The sequence below is a fragment of the Silurus aristotelis genome (assembly GCF_946808225.1).
Source record: "Silurus aristotelis genome assembly, chromosome: 4".
NCBI lineage: Eukaryota > Metazoa > Chordata > Actinopteri > Siluriformes > Siluridae > Silurus > Silurus aristotelis.
In genome coordinates this window covers 14,877,627-14,900,673 of record NC_139577.1, presented here as the reverse complement: position 1 = coordinate 14,900,673, position 23,047 = coordinate 14,877,627, and the positions used below count along the sequence as shown (strand labels likewise).

The following is a 23,047-nucleotide window of genomic DNA, read 5'->3' as shown; positions in this document are numbered from 1 at the left end:
CAAAAGCAGTATAGAAAATCTTATTTTTTACCTCAATATTTGGTTTAAAAATTTTGTTCTAATTTTGGTAAAAATATGGGGCGAAATTTAATGTTTAAATGGAATGGGAAAAAATACTTTCCAAAAAGAAATGTAACAGTCTAAGTCACATACAAATATTCAATGTCTTTCCCCAAGCCATTGGCGCTGGACGCTTAACACAAGTTTACATACAGGTCCATCCAGGAGGAAAAAGAACCACGTGTATTTTATCCACAAATTATAACCCTTTAATATCTCTATAAAAAAATTATGTGCATACAGTGAGTTCATGTATTCTCTATTGATTTCAAAAGTTATATGATCTTCCAACGTGCTGTTTTCATGAACCGTAAACTCTGCACCTAGCCACGCCCGGGATCTTTGATGATGATGATGATGATGATGAGCACCTAATTACCCTCAGATGATGATATAGGCGCTGTGGGCTTCAGCTTTCTCTGAAACATTCTGGTTCTTTGTGCAGTCAGGGCCTGTCTCTGGCTTTTTCCACAGGTAAGCTAGTGGTGTATTTCATTCAATGAATCTTTGAAAAGTCGGCCCAGTTTTCACTAAACTACAAAGTGTCTCTTTACTGCCATCTGGAACAGCATGTCGTTATTAGGCATAATAAGGGAATTCCTTTACAGGACCTCAACCGGTGTAGCCATTTTGAATGATTAAGCGCTGAAAAGGAGAGACGTGGTGGGGGGGTGTTAGACTACGCAGGCAACAGCGCATCCAACGGTAATTATAAATTAAATCTAAAATATTGCATCCCTTCGCAGGATATGACCGGATTAGCACGAATTAAAGATTACTAACCAAACCGGGTTCATACTAAAAGCTAGAAATAATGGCATACTACTCTAACATACTGTGTAGTAAGGTAGTGCTGCTGAAAACCGATCAGCGCAGAGCTTTCCGGTACTTCCTCGTTTAGCGGGAGGATAAAGCAGTGACGTCGGCGGACTGATTCGGTGGCAACAGCGCCGCAAAGGCGAGAACCCTCGGCCGTGCTGGAGCGTGATACATCGCGGAACACGCGCGCACACAAAACGCTGGGGGGGGAAAACGTGATTCATAGATTTTATTCGAGGTAGACGGTCTCATACCGTGTAGCAGGCGTGTACCCGCTGACGGAAATCATGCAGCGGCGGGGAATAAGCTGCTGAGAGCTTTGGATGACGGTCTCTCTGCAGCAGCGCAGTACTCGGGCTTCACACGACGGTGCTTAGACTGTGGGTTTTTTCTTTTTCTTTTTTTCAACGTCACCGTCCTTCTCGCGGTCTATGTCCCGGTGCCGCGAGCACGCGCGCCCATGGCCTCGGTAAACAGGGACGAGGAGCAGCGATGGGTGCCGACGCACGTGCAGGTGCTGGTGATCCGCGCCCGCGGGCTCCGCGCCAAGGGCAAGCACGGCACCAGCGACGCTTACGCCGTGGTGCAACTCGGCAAGGAGAAGTACTCGACGTGCGTGATGGAGAAAACCACGGAGCCCGAGTGGGGCGAGGAGTGCTCGTTCGAGCTGCAGCCTGGCGTCCTGGAGGAAGGGGGCCGAGACGCGCTCCCGGCGGGCACCTGCGACCTCACCTTCACGGTCATGCACCGCGCGCTCATCGGCCTGGACGTGTTCCTCGGCCAGAGCGTGATCGCGGTGGACAAGGTGTTCCGTGAGCGCGCATGCATGAGAAACGAGTAGGTTTATCTGCCTTCAGATTGGCTGCTGGGTTATTTGATTTGTTTACTTAAGTAGCATCAGTAGTTTTGTCTTCCTGCACACGTACACAAATGCCTGTAAGTTTGTCTTATGGACATTATAGCCGGTGTCTGGTTTTCAGTTCATGTGAAAAGAGCGGTCTAGCTCACACACACACACACACACACACACACACACACACACACACACACACACACACACACACACACACACACACACACACACACACACACACACACACACACACACACACACACACACACACACACACACAGAGAGAGAGAGAGAGTGCTGCAATCCACTCCGCAGTCACGCCCTCCTTCATACAGTTCGCAGAGGGAGGATTGTGAAGGAGGCCTAATGATAGTTACTGATACCACCTGAGTGGCATTGTGCTGTGATCAATGTAGTGTATTTTATTCCAAACGTGTTTTACAGAGAATTTATCAGCCTCAAGGTCACCGTATACATAAACCTCTTACAGACTCCGAGACTAGACTTTTGTTTCCTGTTTCAAATGTGAAAATGAACATCCTGTTCTCACAGAACTCATGTTTGCCTCTTCCTATAAATGTAAGCTAACTTTAAGCCTACAAAGGCAGTCCTCATCGGTAATGTAGTTTAGTCTGTAATGGGAAAACTAAATGATAAGTAAAATTCACAAATACTAAGCCTGGATGGCATTGAGTCTTCTACATGTGACCAGTGGTCATGTGGTGTCTTATGTGGTGACTTTTCTCAAAGGTTCTCTGTGCATATACAGAGAACCAATACTGCTTAGAACATATACACCACTGGAATGATCCTCTTTGTGTATTTTTGTTGAATATCTGGTTTTGGGTCCAAACACCAATTATCTATTATATTGCTTGTTATTCTTCAGTACATTGCACAGTTAACCTCTGTCATAGGTACAGGTAGATGAAAAATCTTCGTGGTATATAGTAACTTGGCAGAAGACTTTTGTTGTACTCCACGTATACCATTCCTGTTCTAACTAATGAAGGTGTAACTGTGTACGAGCATTTACTGAAGATTAGAGCTGGGTGTGTTGAATGTTCAGGAATGAGGCTGGGCACAGTTGAACTAAATATTATAAAATGCTACCGTGCAAGGTGTTGTTTTTCCAAGCTAGTCATGCAGTAAAATTCCATTGAGTAACTAGCTTCATAATTATAAATATTCAATATAAATGTACCACATGAAAAGATCAGTTTTAAATCAGTGTTTGACCATTTACAGTTGCAGTATTTGTCAAAATTTGTGGTCTTGTAAACCTTTTAATTATTACATTTCTAGCAATATTTAGAAGTGTAAAATGGTTAACTTTAAATTAAGTTGCTGTGATACGAACTGTAACCTCGAATATCATTTGAAATAATGGTCATATTGAACCACATTCGAAAGATAATGCTTCTGTGTGATCATACAGGCTGTCCAGTTACATATAGCAAACTAATGTAGGTAATATTTAATGCTGTTATCTGATATTAGTTACATATAAGTTTCTTGCAGCACTGTACCTAAACATTGACATGTCTTTAGAATATGGCAAGATAAGACTAGTGGTGATGTAAGGCTTTTCTTTTTAAGACTCTGAATATATACAAACCCCTTAAGGGTAAACTTTTTTTCCCCCCTCTTCTGGCTTACCACTTTGAGCAAACTTTGCTATACTCTGCAGCCTTTACAATGTGGAAATTTTACCTGTTTGTCAACTGGCTACAGCAGCTATCTAAGCACAACGTGGAGCAGCCTTAACTGTAGATCACTGACTTATACACTATATAAGTAGCACGTGAACTCGCATTTATGCAGTCAGCTAGTCATGTGGCATTGGCACAGTGCATAAACTCATACAGATACAGGGTAAGAGCTTTAGTTAATATGATCTGTGACTTAGAGACTGTGCCATGGTTGTTGATGCAGATCAGTACTGTTGATCTCCTTGTATTTACACATAGCGGTCTGCACAGAATGATGCAGGGGGAAAAAAACACATTTTCTAAACATAGGATAAGAATCCCTCCCACAGACCGAAACACCTGGTCTGACTTGTCTAAGCTGCAGCATGTCTATTGTAAATAAGCACTCTTTACAGCTGTGGTGAACAGTAAAGTGTTTTGCAGAACACATCAGCACATCCAACTTTCAGGTGGCTGAGCTACAGCAGCAGAAGACCACATCAAATCCCAAAGCTTTAAATCAAGAATCTGGACAATTTATTTTTAAATTGGCCAGTTAAATATTTTTTTTCTAATTTTCCTATTACTGCCTCAAAAAAGAATTTTCTTGCTTGACTAGAATCTAGTGTGGTGGTCCAGGTTTAGATTTTTATCCATGTTTCCCAGCAGGGTTATTTAAGAGATTGAGTTGCTATATTCTTCTTGGCTGCATGAACCAATCTTCATTTTCCTTCTGATCTCTCATATCAACCCCACAGAACTGTCACTTGGTGTTTTTTTTGGTTGTTTCACCATTTTGTGTAAATTTGAGACTGTTGTATGTGAAAATCCCAGGAGATCAGCAGTATCTTTAAAAAAAAAAAAAAAAAAAAACTCAAACTAGCCCATCTGGCACCAATAAATATGACATGGTTAAAGTCACAGAGATAAAAATTTCCCCATTTTGATAATTAGAGATAAATAATAAGATTATCTTAAGCTCTTGATTGCTGTAACTGTATACATATACAGGTGCTAATAAAGTGTATGATTTATTTAATATTTATTTATGTATGATTTATTTAATATGTGGCTTAATTGTCATTGTGGCCTTTATAACACCATAAACTTAACCAGAAATGTGACTTTTGGTTTGTTAGGAATATACTTTTGGCTCACTCTAGGTAGCATGGAGAAATAGTATGGAGCAGTAAAATTAGACATAATGGGCTGAATTTGTTATGTTGGATATGAACTGATTTATTTGTCATTTATTCATTAATTTATTTTACACAACAAATCTATAAAAAAAAATCCTATATAGAATGCTTCTTACTCTTACCACTAAATGTGTGGAAATTAACTCAAGACTGAAAAGTTGTACAGTAGAAAGTACATGTCAAAACATTTACTTATTTATGCTGTTAAACAATGCATATTTATAATGCCATAGATGTGATTTTAAAGGTTTGCTTTACACTTGGAATTTCAGCTCTGTAAACGTTTGGTTTAAGGAATTACATGGGTCTCACCAAATCCAAATCCAGCTGTGTCATGCATGCCCCTAGTAATTTACAGGTCACTAATATTCAGAAAGATATACATGCGAATGCAGCAGCGGTTCTTAAACTTTGGATAATTATTTGGTTTGGCTTATGCAAATTATTACATGCAGCTTTGCTAACGCCTCGATAACAGATCCCTAGTAATTATTACTTAGTGTGTGAATGCATATGTAGGTGGAAATAAGTGTGTTTTCTGAGACAACTTTTAATTCTCACCACTTCCTTTGCATGTCTATGAAATAGGAAATCAAATTAGTTGGTCAATAAGACAGGGCCCCGAGAAAAATAATTTATATAACACATTCTGTGAAGTGTGTGTTGTTTTTTTTTACAGAATGTTTACTGTGACTCTGTGCGTCACTCTTGTTAATACAGTTATGCTTTCAAATACAAGATGCATCTAGATACTGTTTTTTGCTGTGTCATTGTTTTAACATGCCATGTTATTTCTTATAGCTTCTCAGACATTGACGGTGTTGTTAATTGTCCAAGTACTTGCAAAAAGGAATAGCATGGTGTCTTGCACATTGGCACAGCAATTTGTGCAAAGCAGTGTCCACACTCTTCTTTTTTTTTTTTTTTTATTATGGCATTTATTTTAACAATCAACACACAGGGCTTAAAGGCATTATATAACCAGTTTCTTGGCTTTTGAGGCATAGTTTCATATTTGTCACATAAATGTTTGTAATGTCTAACACAATTGGGTTGAGTCTGTTTGTGGATGTTCAAAAAGGAAATGAAGTGAGCATCTCAACAAAATTTGGCAGACTGAAGATTTGCTACCTAGGACAATAAAAACCTTAATCCTATTGCTATTAGGTCAGACTCTAAGATCACCTTTTTCTTTGTGTGTGTGTGTGTGTGTGAGAAACATTTGAGTATGGATATAGATGGTGCTGAAGTTAGTGACGTTTGGTTTCATTGCATACAATAAGAGAAATATAAGCATCATTATATTATTGTGGCTAAAGGTGCAGGATGAGAATGATTATGTCCACTCTTCAGATGTAGCCAGGTTTAGGATCTACACTTATAATAAATGTTTGTGTCTGTGAAAACATAAAGAAAGAGAGTGGGTATAAAAGGAAGTAAAGCCTTGCTAGACATTATCTTTTATGAATTGGTTTAAAATTTTTGACTCGTGTCGTGTTCCCTGTTTACTTTAGTGTGTGTGTCATAAACTAAACCTATATATATATATATATATATATATATATATATATATATATATATATATATATATATATATATATATATATATATATATATATATATACTAAACCTATATATGCTAAACCCAGCTCTGTGAGGGTGGGGGGTGGATGTGAGCGACAGTGACCATAATGGGTTATGTGTTCATTGGTGCAGACATGCAGCTGTGAGCAGAAAGAAAATATTGCAGCATTTTCCTGCAGCATGGTGATCCAAATCTCTGGGCTCATTACACAATGAAAGTAATGTTATGTCTGTGCATGCATGTATGAGATCAATACTGCTGATGAGCAAGTTTCTGATGCAGGGCATGTCAGCAGCGTTTTTTTTTGTTTTGTTTTGTGGGTTTGTGTACATAGCTAGACACACAATGAGTCATTATAACACAAGTTGCCCCAAGTAAGATAAGAGGAATGAGGCAATTTTACACAGGTGCATATACAGTAGTGTAAAAAGTTTGACCACGTCCTGATTTCTTATTTTTTTGCATGTTTGTCACACTTGTTTCAGATCAAACTAATTAAAATATTAGCAAAAGATAACAAGTGAACACAACATGCAGTTTTTAATTGAAGGTTTTCATAATTACATGGTCCTGTGTGAAAGTGTTTGCCCCCTAAACATAATAACTGGTTTGGCCAACCTTTAGTAGCAATAACTGCAATCAAGCGTTTGCAATAACTTGCAATGAGTATGTTACAGCACTGTGGAGGAATTTTGGTCCACTCATCTAAGCAGAATTGTTGTTATTCAGCCACATTGGAAGGTTTTTGAGCATGAACCACATGCCACAGCATCTCAATAGGATTCAGGTCAGGACTTTGACTAGGCCACTCAAGTCTTCATGTTGTTTTTCTTCAGCCATTCAGAGGTGGACTTGCTGGTGTGTTTTGGCTCATTGTCCTGCTGCAAAACCCAAGTTCGCTTCAGCTTGAGGTCACGAACAGATGGCTGGACATCCTCCTTCAGGACTTTTTGGTAAACAGCTGAATTCATGGTTCCATTTATCACAGCCAGTTTTCCAGGTCCTGAAGCAGCAAAACAGCCCCAGACCATCACACTACCACCACCATATTTTACTGTTGGTATGATGTTCTTTTTCTGAAATAGTGTTACTTTTATGGTAGACATAATGGGAGACACACCTTCCAAAAAGTTTCTTTTGTTTCTTCAGTTCCAAGTATTTTTCCTAAAGGTCTTGGGCATCATAAAAAAAATTTCTGGCAAAACCTAGATGAGCCTTTGTTCTTCTCGCTAAGCTACGGTTTTCATTCTGGAACTCTGCCATGCAGACCGTTTTTGCCCGGTCTCTTTTAAAATTTTTTTATTTTTTTTATGGTGGAGTCATGAACACTGACCTTAACTGCGGCCTGAAGCCTGCAGTTCTTTGGATGTTGTGGGGTCTTTTGTGACCTCTTAGACGAGTCGTCGCTGGGCTATTAGGGTAATTTTGGTCGGTCGGCCACTCCTGGGAAGGTTCTCCACTGTTCCATGTTTTTGATATTTGTGAATAATGGCTCTCACTGTGGTTTGCTTGAGTCCCAACACTTTATAAATGGATTTATATCCTTGTCCAGACTGATCGATCTCAATTACTTTCTTTCTCATTTGTGTCTACATTTCTTTGGATCTCTGCATGATGTCTTTTGAGGATCTTTTGGTCTACTTCACTTTTGTCAGGCAGGTCCTATTTAAGAGATTTCTTGATTGCAAACAGGTGTGGCAGTAATCAGGCCTGGGTGTGGATAGAGAAATTCGGGTGTGATAAACCAGTTTTAACAAAGATGCAAACACTTTTTCACACAGGGCCATGTAGTTTTAGATTTTGTTTTCCCTCAATAATATAAACCTTCATTTTAAAAACTGCATGTTGTGTTTACTTATCTTTTACTAATTTCAATTAGTTTGATCTGAAACAAAGTGTGACAAACATGCAAAGAAATCAAGAAATCAAACACTTTTTTCACACCACTGTACACTATGCCCTTTTGCCCACAGATATGTGCAAAGCAAAATTTCCTTTTAATTGGCAGGGTAAAGAAGGCATGCATAACAAAGCCACTTAAGTTATAGCGATCAATGTATAAAGGAATTGTAGCTTATTGTCTGTTTATAAAGTAATTTCTTTCTACTTCCATGTGTACATGTTTAATGGTTAACTGCAAAAATTAATGATGAATAAAATCTTGTGAATGCTACTAATTTGTCATAAAAACATTGTGTATGACATTACATTACTTTATTTATAACCTAATATTGACTTTAGTAAATAATTTTGGGTTTTTTTTAATGTTAGATCATGTTAGATTTGGTATAAAAAAATGCATTTGCAAACTGTTGTATGAGGTAACTTAACTATCCACTAACATAGATCACTGTAAGGAAGTTTTATTTATTTATTTTCTGTGGCTGCATAGGGCCGTATTTATTTAGACAAATTATTTAAAACAAGTTGGTTCCTATAAAGAAGTGGCTATCATTTTGGTTGAAACACGGATGAAATCTTTTAAATGGCATGTAAGGACCATTAAAATGCTGGTTGTTAATTGTTCTGAGCTTTATTAATCTACTTGCCTTTTGTCCAGATCTAAAGATTTCTGAGCATTACTATTGTAAAACATTGTGACCCAGGTGCAAATGAAAACTAATCACTCAACTTTCAGCTCAGCTAGGCCAGGTTTTTTTTTATTTTATTATTATTTTTTTTAATATATATTTTCTACTATAGTCCTCTTATGTCTCACTTGAATAATTGTGGCTTCAGGGTCTGTTATTATAAAATATTTGTGACTCTGGCCCAGGGCCCTGCATTAGTTTAGCTCTGATAAGAGTAGTTATTAACAAGTGTTACATTTTATAAGAAGAAAGTGATCTAGCTTTTCCACTAATGAGGTCTGAAATTCCCATGGTATTGTGTGTATGTATGTATGTATGTATAAAATAATATAAATTTTGATGATTTAAGGGGAAATGCTGAACTCGATAAAAAGAGAATTTGTTCTATAGCAAGTCAGTAAAAGTTAAAATATTTAAGTATGTAATGCTTCCAAACTGAATCATCACCTTTGGTAATGTAATTTACAATCTAGCTCTTTTAATGTGCATAATCAGTTTCTTCTATTGTGTATTGAGCAAATGGGGTATTTTGTAATACTATTACACTTTATAGAGATGAATTAAAATATTTTAGCCATTTACTGCCTAGTACTATTACCTGTTTGAGAACAGTATACAAACATATATGGTAGTTCAAGTAAGAAAAAGGGAAATTGTGCACACACATACATACATACATACATACATACATACGTGTGTGTGTTACACACAAATACACACACACACACCCACCAATAACAGGCTGTTCATTTCGCATGTAGGCCTTCAGTGATGTCCTATCTAAATCAGTCCACCTCTTAATACCATCATTAAGACTCCATGGCTATACCATCAATATTTGCAGAAATGCAGTATAACGAAGAACTGCATCACAGACCTGTATCTTATGCAGTAAGAGTAAGTGGCATTACTAAAGCAAGAAGCCCAATTAACACAATTCAACAACTTTCACTGCAGCCACAGGTGCACTGCTATCTACACTCGCTGTTTATTTCTGCTGACCGTATGTCAATATTTGATGTGACTGCTTAAATCTGATTGAATAGAAACTTCAGCATAAAATTGCAGCAGCAGCACACCCAAGAGAAATGGTATGAAATGAGAATCGACAATTAGTAATAACTAAATACATATTCATGAACAAAACAATACAAAATATAAATCAGTGAAACGCCATCAGAGAGAGGCCTTGCTGGCCATGACAGCTTGCCACATATATGCCTGCGTGTGTATAAGTTCAATCGATTAAGCTATCTCTCTTTCCCCCAGGTGGTACAAGCTTAATTCTAAAACTGGCAAAAAGGAGAAAGAAAGAGGGGAGCTTCAGCTAACTGTGCAGTTCACTCGCCATAATCTGACAGCCAGCATGTATGACCTCTCTTTGAAGGACAAACCTCGGTCAGCCTTCATCAGGCTGCGTGAGCGCATGCGTGCCCGGAAGCATGGTGGGGATGAAGAGTCTTCCTCGGCCGTCGTGCCTGGGGGTTACGGGACGTTAACGCGCACGCGAAGCCGTCTGCCAAGTGATGGTGGTGGTGAAGAAGATTATGAGGATGATGAAGGAGGGGAGTTGAGAAGGAGTAAAATGAGGAGTTATTTTCTCCATGGACGGTTACGCAAGTCTTCTGACACGCGCTCTAGCACGTCTTTAGGTTCGGAAAGCAGTGAGTCGTCTTCCAGGGGGGGCAGCCTAAGTCCAACTGCTGGCATCAGTGTAGTGGTCTCTGACCTCTCCAATTCGCCAAGTAACAGCAGCAACCTGACTGCAGACAACAGCCCAGGTACATGTAACCTGTTCTCTATTCAATGTTTAAACCTAATTATTATTCTTTTCCAAAGCTAAATCAGACCCTAAATATAATTAACAAAAAATTATGTAGTAAAAATAAATAGTTTTTAAAAACAAATAATAATCGAGAATGTTTCTGATCAGCCAAAGCAACCTTTTACTTTTATTTTTGTCTTCTTGTTCCTTGTAGATATTTAGTAATACATATAGACAGACAAGAACACGTTAACGTTCTGTGGTCTTTAATTCACTTCCCTTTTTTCTTTTTCTCTCAGAGCACACAGTAGCTCCCTCACCACTAGTCTCACCTGTCAAAAGTGTGTTTGATGAGGTGTGTGACCTTAGCATTTTAGTGCCTCATTCCTTGACCACTGACATTGATGCCCCCATTCTCCTGCCCTCTGTATGTGTTAATGGAAATCCAGTGGAAACCTCTCCTCTTACTCACCAACCCCCCTCACTGGTACTACAACAGCCAAGGCTACAGATAGAGACCCAACAAGAATCACAGCAAACTCCTCAGTCAAGCCCACCAGAGAAAAGCAAATCTACTCAGGCCCAAACAGCCCAACCCTCAGAAATCAAACCTCAATCCAGTTTAGAGTTTCAGATTCAGCAGCCTAAAGTGGAATCTAAATCTAAGCCTGACGTGCAGTTCCCTGCATTAGGGCTGCTGCAGAAGGGGTCTGCACTCTCTCTGTCGTTGCAGAACCTCTCTCGGCATAAAGAGAAACAGCAGGGCGGCGGGCCTGTAGATGGCCGTCGCTGGTCTTTTGACAAACCAGGAGAGGAGGAGAAGGCGGCCATTGCTGCTGCACTGGAGCATGCTGGGCTGATTGCTGATGAACCAGTGATTGAGAAGGTTGCGTCTGTAAGTGAGAGAGATGTTCAGGGCAAGAAGAAGCGAAGCTTGTTCTCTCATACACGAGGAGAAAAAGAGGAAAGTGGTCCTGTTCAGCCAGCTGCAGAGGGAAGACACAGAGGCTGGTTCAGCTCTAAGGACCCATACAGTAAACCAAGGTAAAACCATGTTTATTACTGACTGATTTTATTATAAAACGTGTATAAATGTTTTCTCATTTGTGCTGACACTTATTTCAACATAGCCAGATTAGATCATAGCACATTTTGTGTCTCTTGCATTTTCTCTTTGCTCCCCAACTATAAATTTGTCCACAGCACCTGCTTTGGCTGTTTGATTCCTTTTAGTAGGCTCCTAAAGATGATCAACAGATATAAATGTATGGCGCTGTGTGTGTGTGTGTGTGTGTGTGTTTTAGTGCAACTATCTTCTTTTGATTCAGGTTACTGTTAACAAAATTGGTAAAGATGCTAATGTTTGAGGAACGCTGATGCATGCACTGTATTATAGTTTATCCACATCTGCTCATTTTCAAGATTCTTTGGGTTTAAACAATGGGAATACGGTTTTCTTTAATTAAAAAAAAAAAGTCTTTTGAAAAAGCTGCATTGATCTTTTATAAACCTAAACTTTGTTTATGCAAAGCACTTATATCAAAGCGTGCTTTATAAGTGCTTGATTTGGATATATTTTCAATTGGAAAAAACAACAGCACTGAGCAACTTTTGTAACATCTATCAATGTCACATGCACTTGTAGAGGGATCTTGGCATGCTTCTCAATACAGATCATATCAAGCTGCATTTTATTCTTTATTTGTATGTTGACAGTTTTCAAAGAGGGTTCAAAGCTATTGTGAACTAACTATTGTGTGCCACTCCATTGCTGTGTTTATTTCAATGTTTTCTGTATCAGGGGCCAGAGGCATGCAGGGTTTGAAGAAAAATACCAAACTTTGTAATTTCAACATTTTTTTAAGAGCCTCTAAAGTATAATGTGTGCTGATGAAAGCATCATGAACGTATGAATGATATTTTCCAATACCTTAAATGTATGCAAATTGAATTTATTTAAAATCGTGACTGGCATCTAATTTTACTACGTGTCTATTTATTTATACATTTTTTTTTACTTCTTATAAAAAAATTCTTTGACGTATAACTGTCTGAACTGTTGCATGTGTGATGCATCTCTTGTCAATTATTGACTCAAGATACTTACTAGTTAATCTGTGTACACTGATTTTGTACAGTGTTTGAATTTAGTGACAACTGCTGCTAGAATTCATAGAACTTTTCATATTTTTTACTGTAAAGAAAAAATGAAATGAAGGTGCCCTAACTGTCCACCGATATGATTGTGATGCATTGTTTTATTTACTGCCCTAATTCACCTTTTTCCTTTTATTTTACATTGTCTCAATGCTACTTGGCTCTGCTGCTCTCACTCTTTCTCTGATATAGTTGGATGATCATTATGGTGTCCTAACTCTGCACTGCTTGCAGTCTGGCCTAAATAAAGCATGTGTGGTATCATTTAATTTACTTTTACTCTTTCCAGGAACACATACTGTGTAGTTGTTTTAAAAGAGGTTTTTACAGATGATTGTACCCTGACTCTGTTCTGCACTGACCTTAACTGAAAGCATTGTAGCCTTCAGTGATTCATTTTAAGATTACTTATTAAAATACAAACTCAAATAGCTAATCTGTTATTAATTCTAACCTGGTTTAATGAGTTATATGAGCAGGTATTTGGTCATAAAGTGTTTTGTAAAACAAACTGCCCTTTCCTATTATTGATAATGAATAGTGGCTGTTTGTTGTATCTAAATGATACAATTATTTTTGTCACTTATTAAAAGGATAAAAAAATATAATGTAAAACACAATTGAATTACACCATGTCAATTATAAGCTGCTTTTGGAAGGATCATTCACGTTTTTTCAATTTTATGTTGCAGCCTGATATTACAATCATTCAAATTGATATTTTGTTCTCATTTATCTACATCCAATATGCCATAATAACAAACTGAAAACATACATGTAAAAAAGCTTATTTGAATCACATTTACATGAGTATTCATGCCCTTTGCAACATCACCTGAAAATGAGCTCAGGTGCCTCTGAGATGTTTCTACACCTTGACTGGATTTGATCAAAGTTTGTTGATGACATGATTTGGAAAGGCACACACCTCTTTATAGAAGGCCTCACAGCTGACGATACATATCCAAGCAAAACTAAGCCATTAGTTCGAAGGAACTGCCTGCAAAGCTCAGAAACGATTGCCGCAAGGCACAAATCTGGGGAAGGCTACAAAAAGGTTCTGCTGCACTGAAGATTCCCAAGAACACAGTGCTCTCCATATATCTCAAATGGAAGAAGTGTAGCACAACCAGGACTCTTTCAAGAGCTCTTAGCCCAGCCAAATTGAGCATTCAGGAAAGAAGGGTCTTGGTAAGAGTAGTAACCAAGAAGCCAATCGTCACTCTGACTGAACTCCAGAAGGACAATCAACACTGCAGCCCTTCACTAAACTGGACTTTAAGGGCAGAGTGACTAGATAGAAGGTTCTCCTCTGTGCAAAACTGTGAATGCATAAAAGAAACCTGAGAAAGAGATGAATCTTAAGTAAACTGGTGATTCTATTTTCTCCTTTTAAAATAATTAAACGAGCTTGGCTTTAAGGAGTCTTGACGTGAAAAATAAAAACATTCTAACCAATAATTAATTTAAATAAAAATGTAATTCTAAGTAACAATATTCAAACAAATCTATATAATTGCTCCTTTACACTGTGTGAAACAAGATTCTTTGGTCTGATTAAACCACAAATTAACCATTTTGGCCCTCAATTCTAAACATTCTGTCTGGAGGAAAATTGGCACCACTCATCACATGCCTAAAACCATCCCAAAAGTGATCATGCTGTGTTTTGTTTCTCTCTGTAGCAGGGACTTGGTACAGAGAAAAAGAACACAGATCCTATTCAACAGTTTTCAGGGCCTCAGTCTGGGCAGAAGGTTCACCTTCCAACACAACAACCCTAAGCATACAGCCAAGTCAACACAGGAGTGGCTTAGGGACAACTCTGTGAAAGTCCTAGGGTGGCCCTGACTTGAACCCTATTATACATCTCTGGAAAAATCTAATAGATGCTGTTCACTGACGGTCCCAATCCAACATGACCTAGCTTGAGAGAATTTGACAAAGAATGGCAGAAAATCCCTCATCTCTGGTGTGCTAAGCTTGTTGCGTCAAATCCCAAAAGGTTTGAAGCTGTATTTGTTAAAAAGGTGCTCTAACTGAGTAAATATTTGTCTAAATATTTATGTATGCAATGGTTTAATTAATTTATTTTTTTTGTTATTTCTAGAATTCTGTTTTCATTAATAGGTTACTGAGTGTAGAATAATGAGAAAATAAATTCTATTTGAAAGATTGTAGTATCTGAATGTTTACATTTTCATTTCTATGTCCTGCTACTCAAGATTTCACACTAACCTGCACTCATCTGGGAAGATGTTTCACTAGATTTTAGTGTGATAGTGGAGAATTGTGCTCATTCAATCCCAAGGGTGTTGAAGTCAGGCACTGATCTCTGGGAAGGAGACATGGGGTGCAGTAAGATATTGAAATAATCTTAAGTGATCATTTAAGGCCAGAGCTCTGTTCCAGATCACTCAAGATTGTCGACAACCCATGCAAACCATATTTTCATGGAGCTTGCTTTGTGAACAGGTGCATTGTCATTCTGGAACAGGTCTAGTGAAGTGGAAATGTAATGCTACCCCATCTAAAGGCATCCTATACAATTGTGTGCCTTCAAGATAGATATATGGCTAAAAAAGTCAGGTGTTCCAAAATTTGTCCATTTAGTCTATATTGCTGAATGTATAGTTCACACAAATACTGCAGGCAATTGAGAGATTTAATTTTGTGTCTAATGGGGTGACTGTGTGTGCCTTTTATTCACAGCCAGCTGGTTGCTCCACAGACAGACTTCCCAGCCAGCCGAGCCTGTCCCCTTTTATCCTTGTGCCCTACTGACTTTTCAGAGGATATGCCTTACCAACACACTAACCCCTTCACTTCCACATCATTCATCTCTCCGGCTAACCCTTTCTTTTCACTACTTAAGCAGAATCCATTTTTCCAGGAGCTGCATACTGTTACTCCTTTAACACCTGCTTTGCCCTTTCTCTGTAGCTCATCCATCTATCAACCTGAAGTGCCTGCATCCAGACCAAGAAGCCACACCCCTCCTTTACACTTAGATGAAGCTGGAAATGCAAAAGGAGCCCTAATGGATGGATCATCAGATAATCTAACCAGTTCTTTTTGCAGAACTAATGTGTCTGGTGACTCTTACAAATATACTCAGTGGGATGATTTCATTGATGGTCGACTAAAGCTAAACTCGAAGATTAATAGTCAAATGTTGAATGTGCTTCCTTCTTGCTCAATTGAACCAACAAATCCAACTCCCACTTGTGCTGAAGGTGACCTTCAATCTCATGTTGAAGCTGAAGCTAAATTTGTACGCTGTAGCATGCAGAAGGTTGATCTCTGCAAATTTGTTTCTCGGGATGCTTTAGAATCCGAAATTGACTCCTCATTGCCTCAAAACTCAAGCATAGAGTTCTCTGAACTCAATGCTTTAGCATGCCCTTACCCTACACTTCCAGAATTTACAATTAATAATGATAAATTCAGTGCAGTCTCGTTTTTCCAAAAGAATACATCAAATGCAATGCCTGTGTCATCTGTGACACTTGAACCCTCAGCACCCAATTCTGAATCACCTGGATATTTAGTCCGGGGTGAAAAGTCTGAAGACAAAACTAGAAAATCTATGTCTTCTGAGAGGCAAACGGATGATGATGACGCTAAAGGGTCTGTTGAAATCCAGAATACATCTCTGTTTTACAGTAATTTTGATATTCTGGAAGAACCTTCCATTGTGGCACCTGAATCTCCAAGCAGGAGTTGTAATGTCCCAAAGTCCCTACCAAAAGAACAGAAGAACTTCGAATCGGAAGGTGATCTTGGAACAGGAGATGGAGATTTGGAATTGGTGGTGTCTCCTATTAAAGAAAGAACATGCTTGGATGTCATTCCAGCAACATATACATTAGGGTTGTCTATTCCCTTAGGACCCAGTGCGTCTGTGTTGCAAGGAAAACTGACCATAGAAAAAGATCCTACAGGTAATCCAGTGTGTGAATCACTGAACAAAAGTGAAGTTAATTTTGAAGAGGAAGGTTTTTATCTCAAGAACTTGAATGTTCTTATGGATTCTGCTTCTACTTACTCAAGCAACATGTCACTTGAAAGGGATAAATGCAGTGATTCATCTAGTAATCTATCGAAGGGATTTTTTAAGAATAACAGTTTACCTGAAACTGGCCTAAAACACTGTGAGGTGGAGACACCAAAAGGTAACAGAAACATACTATCTTCACCAGTGTCTCCCAAGAATGTGCTCTCTGATAGCCTGTATAGGAGTGTAGATTCTGAGCAATACCTAACATGCATGTCACAGCATACTTCTCTTGCTGTATCTCAACTCTCTCCAGTGGCCACTCTGGAAAATTACACATTTCAAGAAGCCAACCTAAAATCCGGTTTAACCCAGGACATTTCGACAACAAATGACTTTTCTCAAAGGATCATATTGAAACTGCAGCAAGACCCAGCCGAGATTTCCCAAAAAGCTTCACCAAAAATGTTGAAATTTACAAAATGTGTTGCTTCCCAGAACACTTTAGAAAAAGAGGTCATAATGGATACTGTTGCAAATGGATCAATACAAAAATACAATCCCCCAGTGGACTCTGTTATGAAACAAGATTTGCTACATGAAAGTATGCCTGATGTCTTAGACATGATGCCAAAAGCAGGGGAAAATCTTTTAATGTTAGATTCTCATATGTATAGGGATGATATTTCCTCAGCTCTGCCTCATCGGTTTCACCAAGTGCAATGTTCTGATGCTTTAGAGGACCTGGAGCTTATCACAGATTTTTGTCAGTCACCCGAGAATATGTGCAATTCTGATTTTGCATTCAAGCCAAACTCTAGCATTATTCACGACTTGGTTAAAACAGATTTGCCCCTGGAGAATGTGTTTGTGGCCCAGCATGCTGTGACACATTCTGTTGGCACAAGCCCTGTCGCATATCCTGCACCTAGGGAGACTTTCACAAACATGGAATTGTGTCTTGAAGTATCACAACGAATTAAAAATGCACAAGAAACAAGTACAACAGCTTTTGTTTCTCAAGGGGAGTATTTGGACATTGATGTAAACTGGTCTACTAGTCAACCACCACCCCCTGAACCCGCAGTGGTGGGCAGGCCTACTTCAGGGCATGATCAATTGATGAGCTCTCCATTATCTTTGCTTGACCTCTCACCACTTGCTGCATCTACACCGCATGTGGCCGAAGAGATTACTAGTATGCCATTGTTCCCCTTTCCTGTGCCCGCTGTCACAGCAAAATTGCAGCATACTGCACTGGCTACTGACGCTTTTCCAACTTTGCTTGCTGCATCACACAATTCTTTTCCTCAGAAAGAACATCAGGTAGATGGTCATCTAAGCAGGTGAGGTCAAAAGAGTGATATTTGAGATTAACTTAATTTGAGGGTATGTATGAGTGATTCAGCATCTCTGCAGATTCTGTGGAAGATGTTTATATTTTAGGGGTGTAACGGTACACAAAATTTACAGTTCAGGGCAAAAATTTAAATTGACATTTGTGTACAAAAATAGTTACAAATAGAATTCAGAACAATTGAAAATAAAATGCAGATTTGGTTAAATAATATATAAATTAATATAGTGCGTTCAAAGTCCCTCCACAGTGGTTGCGTAGAGTAGGTAGTGGAGCACATTTTTAAGATGGCGATAAATACATATGGGAGTTAATTCTCGGAATATTTCAAGCATCATTTTTTATATGTCTGTCATTCAATCACACCCGCAATATGAGAAATTGTCAGGATTTTCTTTTTGAGACAAATTCCTGAAACTGTACATAAAACAAACAAAAAAAGATCCATCTGTCATAAAAATCTTGATTGCAGTAAGTGGCAGCAATTTCGTGCATGCGTCGAACAAAATCTGAGTTTTACTACAAATCATATTGCTGTGCACTAGCCACAGTTACCGCTAACCAAAAGCCCTGCAGCAAAACAATTTGGTACGAATGTGTACAATCACACCCCATAATAATTATTTTTTATATATATCTCACAGTACTGTGCAAAGTTTTGGTCAGTTGTTGGAAAAAAATGTATGGTGTGAATTTATCAATTAGCAATATAGAAAGTAAATGAACAGTATGTAGATTAAAACAAGGTCATTAACTGAAAGCTATACTGCATCAAAGTCTCTACCAGGCAAAGATTTCAAAGCAAAGTGGGGTCCAAGATGTGCTGATCAGGAAAAAGCACAAAGAAATGGACAATGTTGAGGACCATAGACACAGTTGTCAGCTAAGAAAACTTGATGTACCAGATGAAAGACAGATTATACTTACTTTTCTTTCACATCGGATAATGTCCAGCAGTATCGTCAGCAAAGAAGTCAAAACATAGGAACTGGGGGGCAGAAAAATAGCAGCAGGTACTCTGAACTGATGAGTCAAAACCTGAAATTTGGCTGTAGCAAAAAAGCTGAAAGTTTGGCAAATAAAATTCTGCAAATATGTTCGGATCTGGTTTGGAGATTATTGGTGTCCTCAATGCTGAGAAATACAGACAGATACTTAGCCGTCATGCAGTACCATTACGAAGGTGTCTAATTGACCCCAAATATATTCTGCAGGAGGGCAACAACCGCAACATACAGCCAATGTCAAAAACTATCCTTACTGTAGAGAAGAACATGGAATCTTCAAAGTAATAGTTTGGCCCCCAGAGTTCTGGATTTAATGTCGAGCCTGTCTGGGATTACCTGACTCGGTTGGTTCTCAAAGATATATTTTTAACAACCAATTTCTTCAAAAACTGTACCTAGAAGTGCAAATGTACGTAGAAGAATTGATTTGCTGTTTTGCATGCAGAGGGTGGTCAAACCAAATATTGATTTTGTTCATTTACTTTGCATTTTATTCGCAAAAAAAAAAAAAAATTAACACGTTTGGTTTTTTTAAAGGGTTCTTTTTTTTTACTGCATTTTTCCACAAGTGCCTAAAACCTTTGCACAGTACTATATGTATATAATTATTTTTTTTTTTTTAAACAAAATGACATTAAAAAACGAATTCAAATTGTGTTCAGGTCTGCATGTAATCTGCACTACTCAAACTTCCTTCCAAATTCTTCTGATTAGTTTAGTGTGAGGATGCACTTTAATCTTATTTTCTTCTGTCTTTCTCATGCATTCAATCAGCACTTTGCTATAGTTTTCTTTAATTAAAGTCTAAATTAGACTATACAATTTCTGGTGTTGTGGTATTTTTTTTTTTTTTTTTTTGTTGTTCTGGAGAATTTAACAATAATTGTGTACTCACTTTTTTCCTTCTGGGTGTAAACACTTTCTCTCTGTTGTTTGCATGCCTTGTTGTTTACGGACTCAAAATACACTTTCATTCTCTTGTGGTTTCCACAGTGGTGGGTGCATAGCTGTCTTTTGCCTGGACCTGGGGACAATGTGACTGCTTCATACAACATGCTGCTTTCATTTCGGAGATGGCTAGTAATATGTGGTTTTGGTGGTCTTTCATTACTGTAACTGAGTATTTACAGATCTTTCTTTGTCTTATTTTCGGGTGTTTTAGTCCACATCTAGTGAAGCCTTTGACACCTCCAGATGAGAAGAGATCAGAAGGACGTTCTGTGCTGGAGAAGCTCAAGTCCACCATTCATCCAGGTCGAAGTCACCAAGGAGACCAGGAACCTGACAAAAAGGTATGAATATTTTATTAATAAATAGCAAGAGGAATACTCTACAACAGGAAATGGACTGCCATTGAACATTTGAAGGGTAAAATCGGTGAAGAGAAAAGTATTTTCTTTTCTGTCAGTAAGGGTTTATAGAAGCCATTTAAAAAGCTATGGATACTTAGTTACCCAAATACATAATTTATTAAATGCTGTTTTTTTTTTTTTTTTTTCTCAACTTTTCAGCTCTTGGTGGAAGGTGGAGGCTCCTACTACCATCTGAACCACAGTGAGCTGGTGTCACTCCTGCTACAAAGGGATGCAGAGCTCCAACATGAGAGGGAAGAATATGAGCGCAGTGGCCTTCTGCTAGAGAAGCGGGAGATGGAGATAAAGAAGATGAAAGTTTTAATCAAAGATCTAGAGGATTATATTGACACTCTGCTAGTCCGCATTATGGAACAAACACCTGCACTGTTGCAAGTCCGTTCCAAAATAAAATGACCCAGTAGAGTCAGTAAACATTTCACTGTCACTTCACAAATCTTCCACAATCCCTAGGCAGAAGTTGCAACCCTGCACTGCTACTGCAACCATGTAAATGTAGAATGAAACATTATTGTTCAGGCACAGGAAAGATTAATATCTAGCATTCTTCGCTGTCTCAAAATACAGTGTCGACCTATTTGAGCCTCCAATATCCCTTGCTCCCACTATTCTAATAAGAATTTTAGAGAAATTTCACATAGTTGCTCACTTTCCCTAAACAAATGTGTGAGGGGCATCTGTCCAGCTAGTTACCAAAGCTGCCTGTCACTTAAAGGAAAGTACGGTCTGGTTTTTGGAAACGTGTGTAAATAGTCTTTGCTGCTTAAAGTAATGCATAAGCCAACTTTTATTTTTTTTTGGGTTCTTCCATTCCTCGCACATTGATGGGACCTGTCTCATTTAAGCTCATAAAACTATGCTGCTTGAACAGGCTGATTCTATAGACATTGTTAGAGAAAAAAAATATTGCTGCGAACGAAAGCAGAATCGGTCAGTTCACATCTGCTTGTGCCTCATGTCATGTCTTCCGCACTTTACTGAGAAACATAAGGGTAGAGGCACACACTAACATGCTGGCTTCCCAGTCTATGTTCGTCAACCAGTCCCTCTTTCCATTCTGCACGAGCTAACATGCACACATTGCTGCCAGTGCTTTCAGGTGTAACGAACAGGATATATACCGTTCTAACTGCATATATGCCACTCTGGTGAAATGCCAAATGCTGCCTTATCATATGTCTCTGTTCTGTTATTGGTGAAACCATCACTTTTCAGCTATGTACCTTTCCGTGAGGTGTGACTGTAAGGGACTGTGCGTTCAGACCTGATTACCAACAGACTGTTAGGGTAAATCGGGTAATGTCAAAGGCTATTACTGCCTCAGTGTTGAGCGATGAACAAACAGTACTGTCTATAAGAGAGGTGGATGATTATGGAATACTTAATGTGCGAACTTGCTATAATTCAGTGTCCCAGTATTCCCAGTGCAGCCATGGCTCCGGCCTGTGTCAATGTGCCTGCAGTGTTACTCTGATGTTACTCGGATGTTTCCACTATCAGTGTTTTTCACAGTGTAGCACCATCTGTAGTTGTGTGGTAGCGGCCTGTGTAACAGCACTTTTAAGCCACACGTACACTTAATTAAATGGTTCTTCCTCAAAAGCATAAGTACTGAGCGAACACAAATACATGCACATATACACTGCACTAGCTCATTCTCTGAACCTAAGATATTTACAGTATTCATGTGCTACTGTAATTCTTCTAGTCCAGCTAAGCTAGAAAATCAGAGATCTATATATGTGTAACTTGTCAGAAAACATAATTAGAATCATTTAAGGTTTTAAATCCTCTTTATTGACTTTTGATCTCTAGCTCCTAGGTTGTGATTGATGTATTGAGTAATTTAGACTGGTATGGTACCGTGTCGTTTGAGTGGATTGTCAGTCAGAGACTAAAGTTTACAATTCTTAATAAACCTCTTGTTTTATCTTTGTCCTTATTTAAAGAATATAATATTTATGCTTTTTTTTTTTTTTTTTACAAATTAATTTGCTGTTCCATTGAAGTTCTATTATCTGTTCTAAACTCACATTTGTCACAATTACTTTCTCACTTTTTACTGTTTATTTTTGTCCTTTTAGGCTTTACCGCCTTTTATTTGTAATGCCCTGTTTTGAGAATAAGCTGTTCGATCAATCTATGACAATGTTCTTTGAGATGTTTTCACGTTTTTCCCTTAGTCTTTTAATGTACTGTAGAAAGCAATAGTGCCGAGTGCTAGAGAACTGTGAAAAATCAGATGCAGCCTGCAGTCCAGTTAGGAGGTACAAGTGCCCTTGACTTAATGTCATGTTATAGAATGTGTTGGTGGAATGAATATAGAATATTTTAATTGTTAATTTGGTCATTAAAGCTGCATTTCTGTAGCAGAACCTCTGGTAAGTTTGTTTAAAAATAAAAAACATTATTTGTGTTTATTCTGTTCCCACATTGTTGTTCTTGTAATTCAGTGAAAAAAAAAAAAAAAAAAAGATTGCCATTGTCTTTACTTTATTTTAAATAAAATGGGCTATCACACTGCATTATTTAAGTTACTTGGTATATAGTTAGTTACATATCTAGTTAATTTATTTATTTATATATAAATTTA

At 38.3% G+C, this 23,047-nt stretch overlaps 1 protein-coding gene across 5 annotated transcripts; it reads left to right on the top strand.

Annotated features, from left to right (window-relative positions):
• Positions 1–93: 93 nt before the first annotated feature.
• Positions 94–22,874, top strand: rab11fip5a (RAB11 family interacting protein 5a (class I)). Of its 5 annotated transcripts, none has more exons than XM_083540272.1 (6): positions 94–514; positions 10,049–10,579; positions 10,863–11,607; positions 15,433–18,063; positions 20,244–20,373; positions 20,593–22,874. In XM_083540272.1, exons 2-6 carry the CDS (start codon positions 10,165–10,167, stop codon positions 20,848–20,850), a joined length of 4,179 nt encoding a protein of 1,392 aa, XP_083396398.1. In that variant the 5' UTR covers positions 94–514; positions 10,049–10,164; the 3' UTR covers positions 20,851–22,874. The 5 variants fall into 5 exon arrangements, 4 of the variants coding, with proteins under 4 accessions (XP_083396398.1, XP_083396397.1, XP_083396396.1 ...); XM_083540271.1 differs by lacking the exon at positions 94–514 and adding an exon at positions 531–1,716 and having other exon boundaries at positions 10,068–10,579; positions 15,664–18,063; XM_083540270.1 differs by lacking the exon at positions 94–514 and adding an exon at positions 531–1,716 and having other exon boundaries at positions 10,068–10,579.
• The last annotated feature ends 173 nt before the right edge of the window (positions 22,875–23,047 follow it).

Coding starts and splice junctions, on each gene's coding strand:
- rab11fip5a (XM_083540270.1), top strand. CDS start 1,340: ATGGCCTCGGTAAACAGGGACGAGGAGCAGCGATGGGTGCCGACGCAC. Junction 11,608..15,432: donor GACCCATACAGTAAACCAAG/GTAAAACCATGT, acceptor TTTTATTCACAG/CCAGCTGGTTGCTCCACAGA. Junction 18,064..20,243: donor GTAGATGGTCATCTAAGCAG/GTGAGGTCAAAA, acceptor CGGGTGTTTTAG/TCCACATCTAGTGAAGCCTT.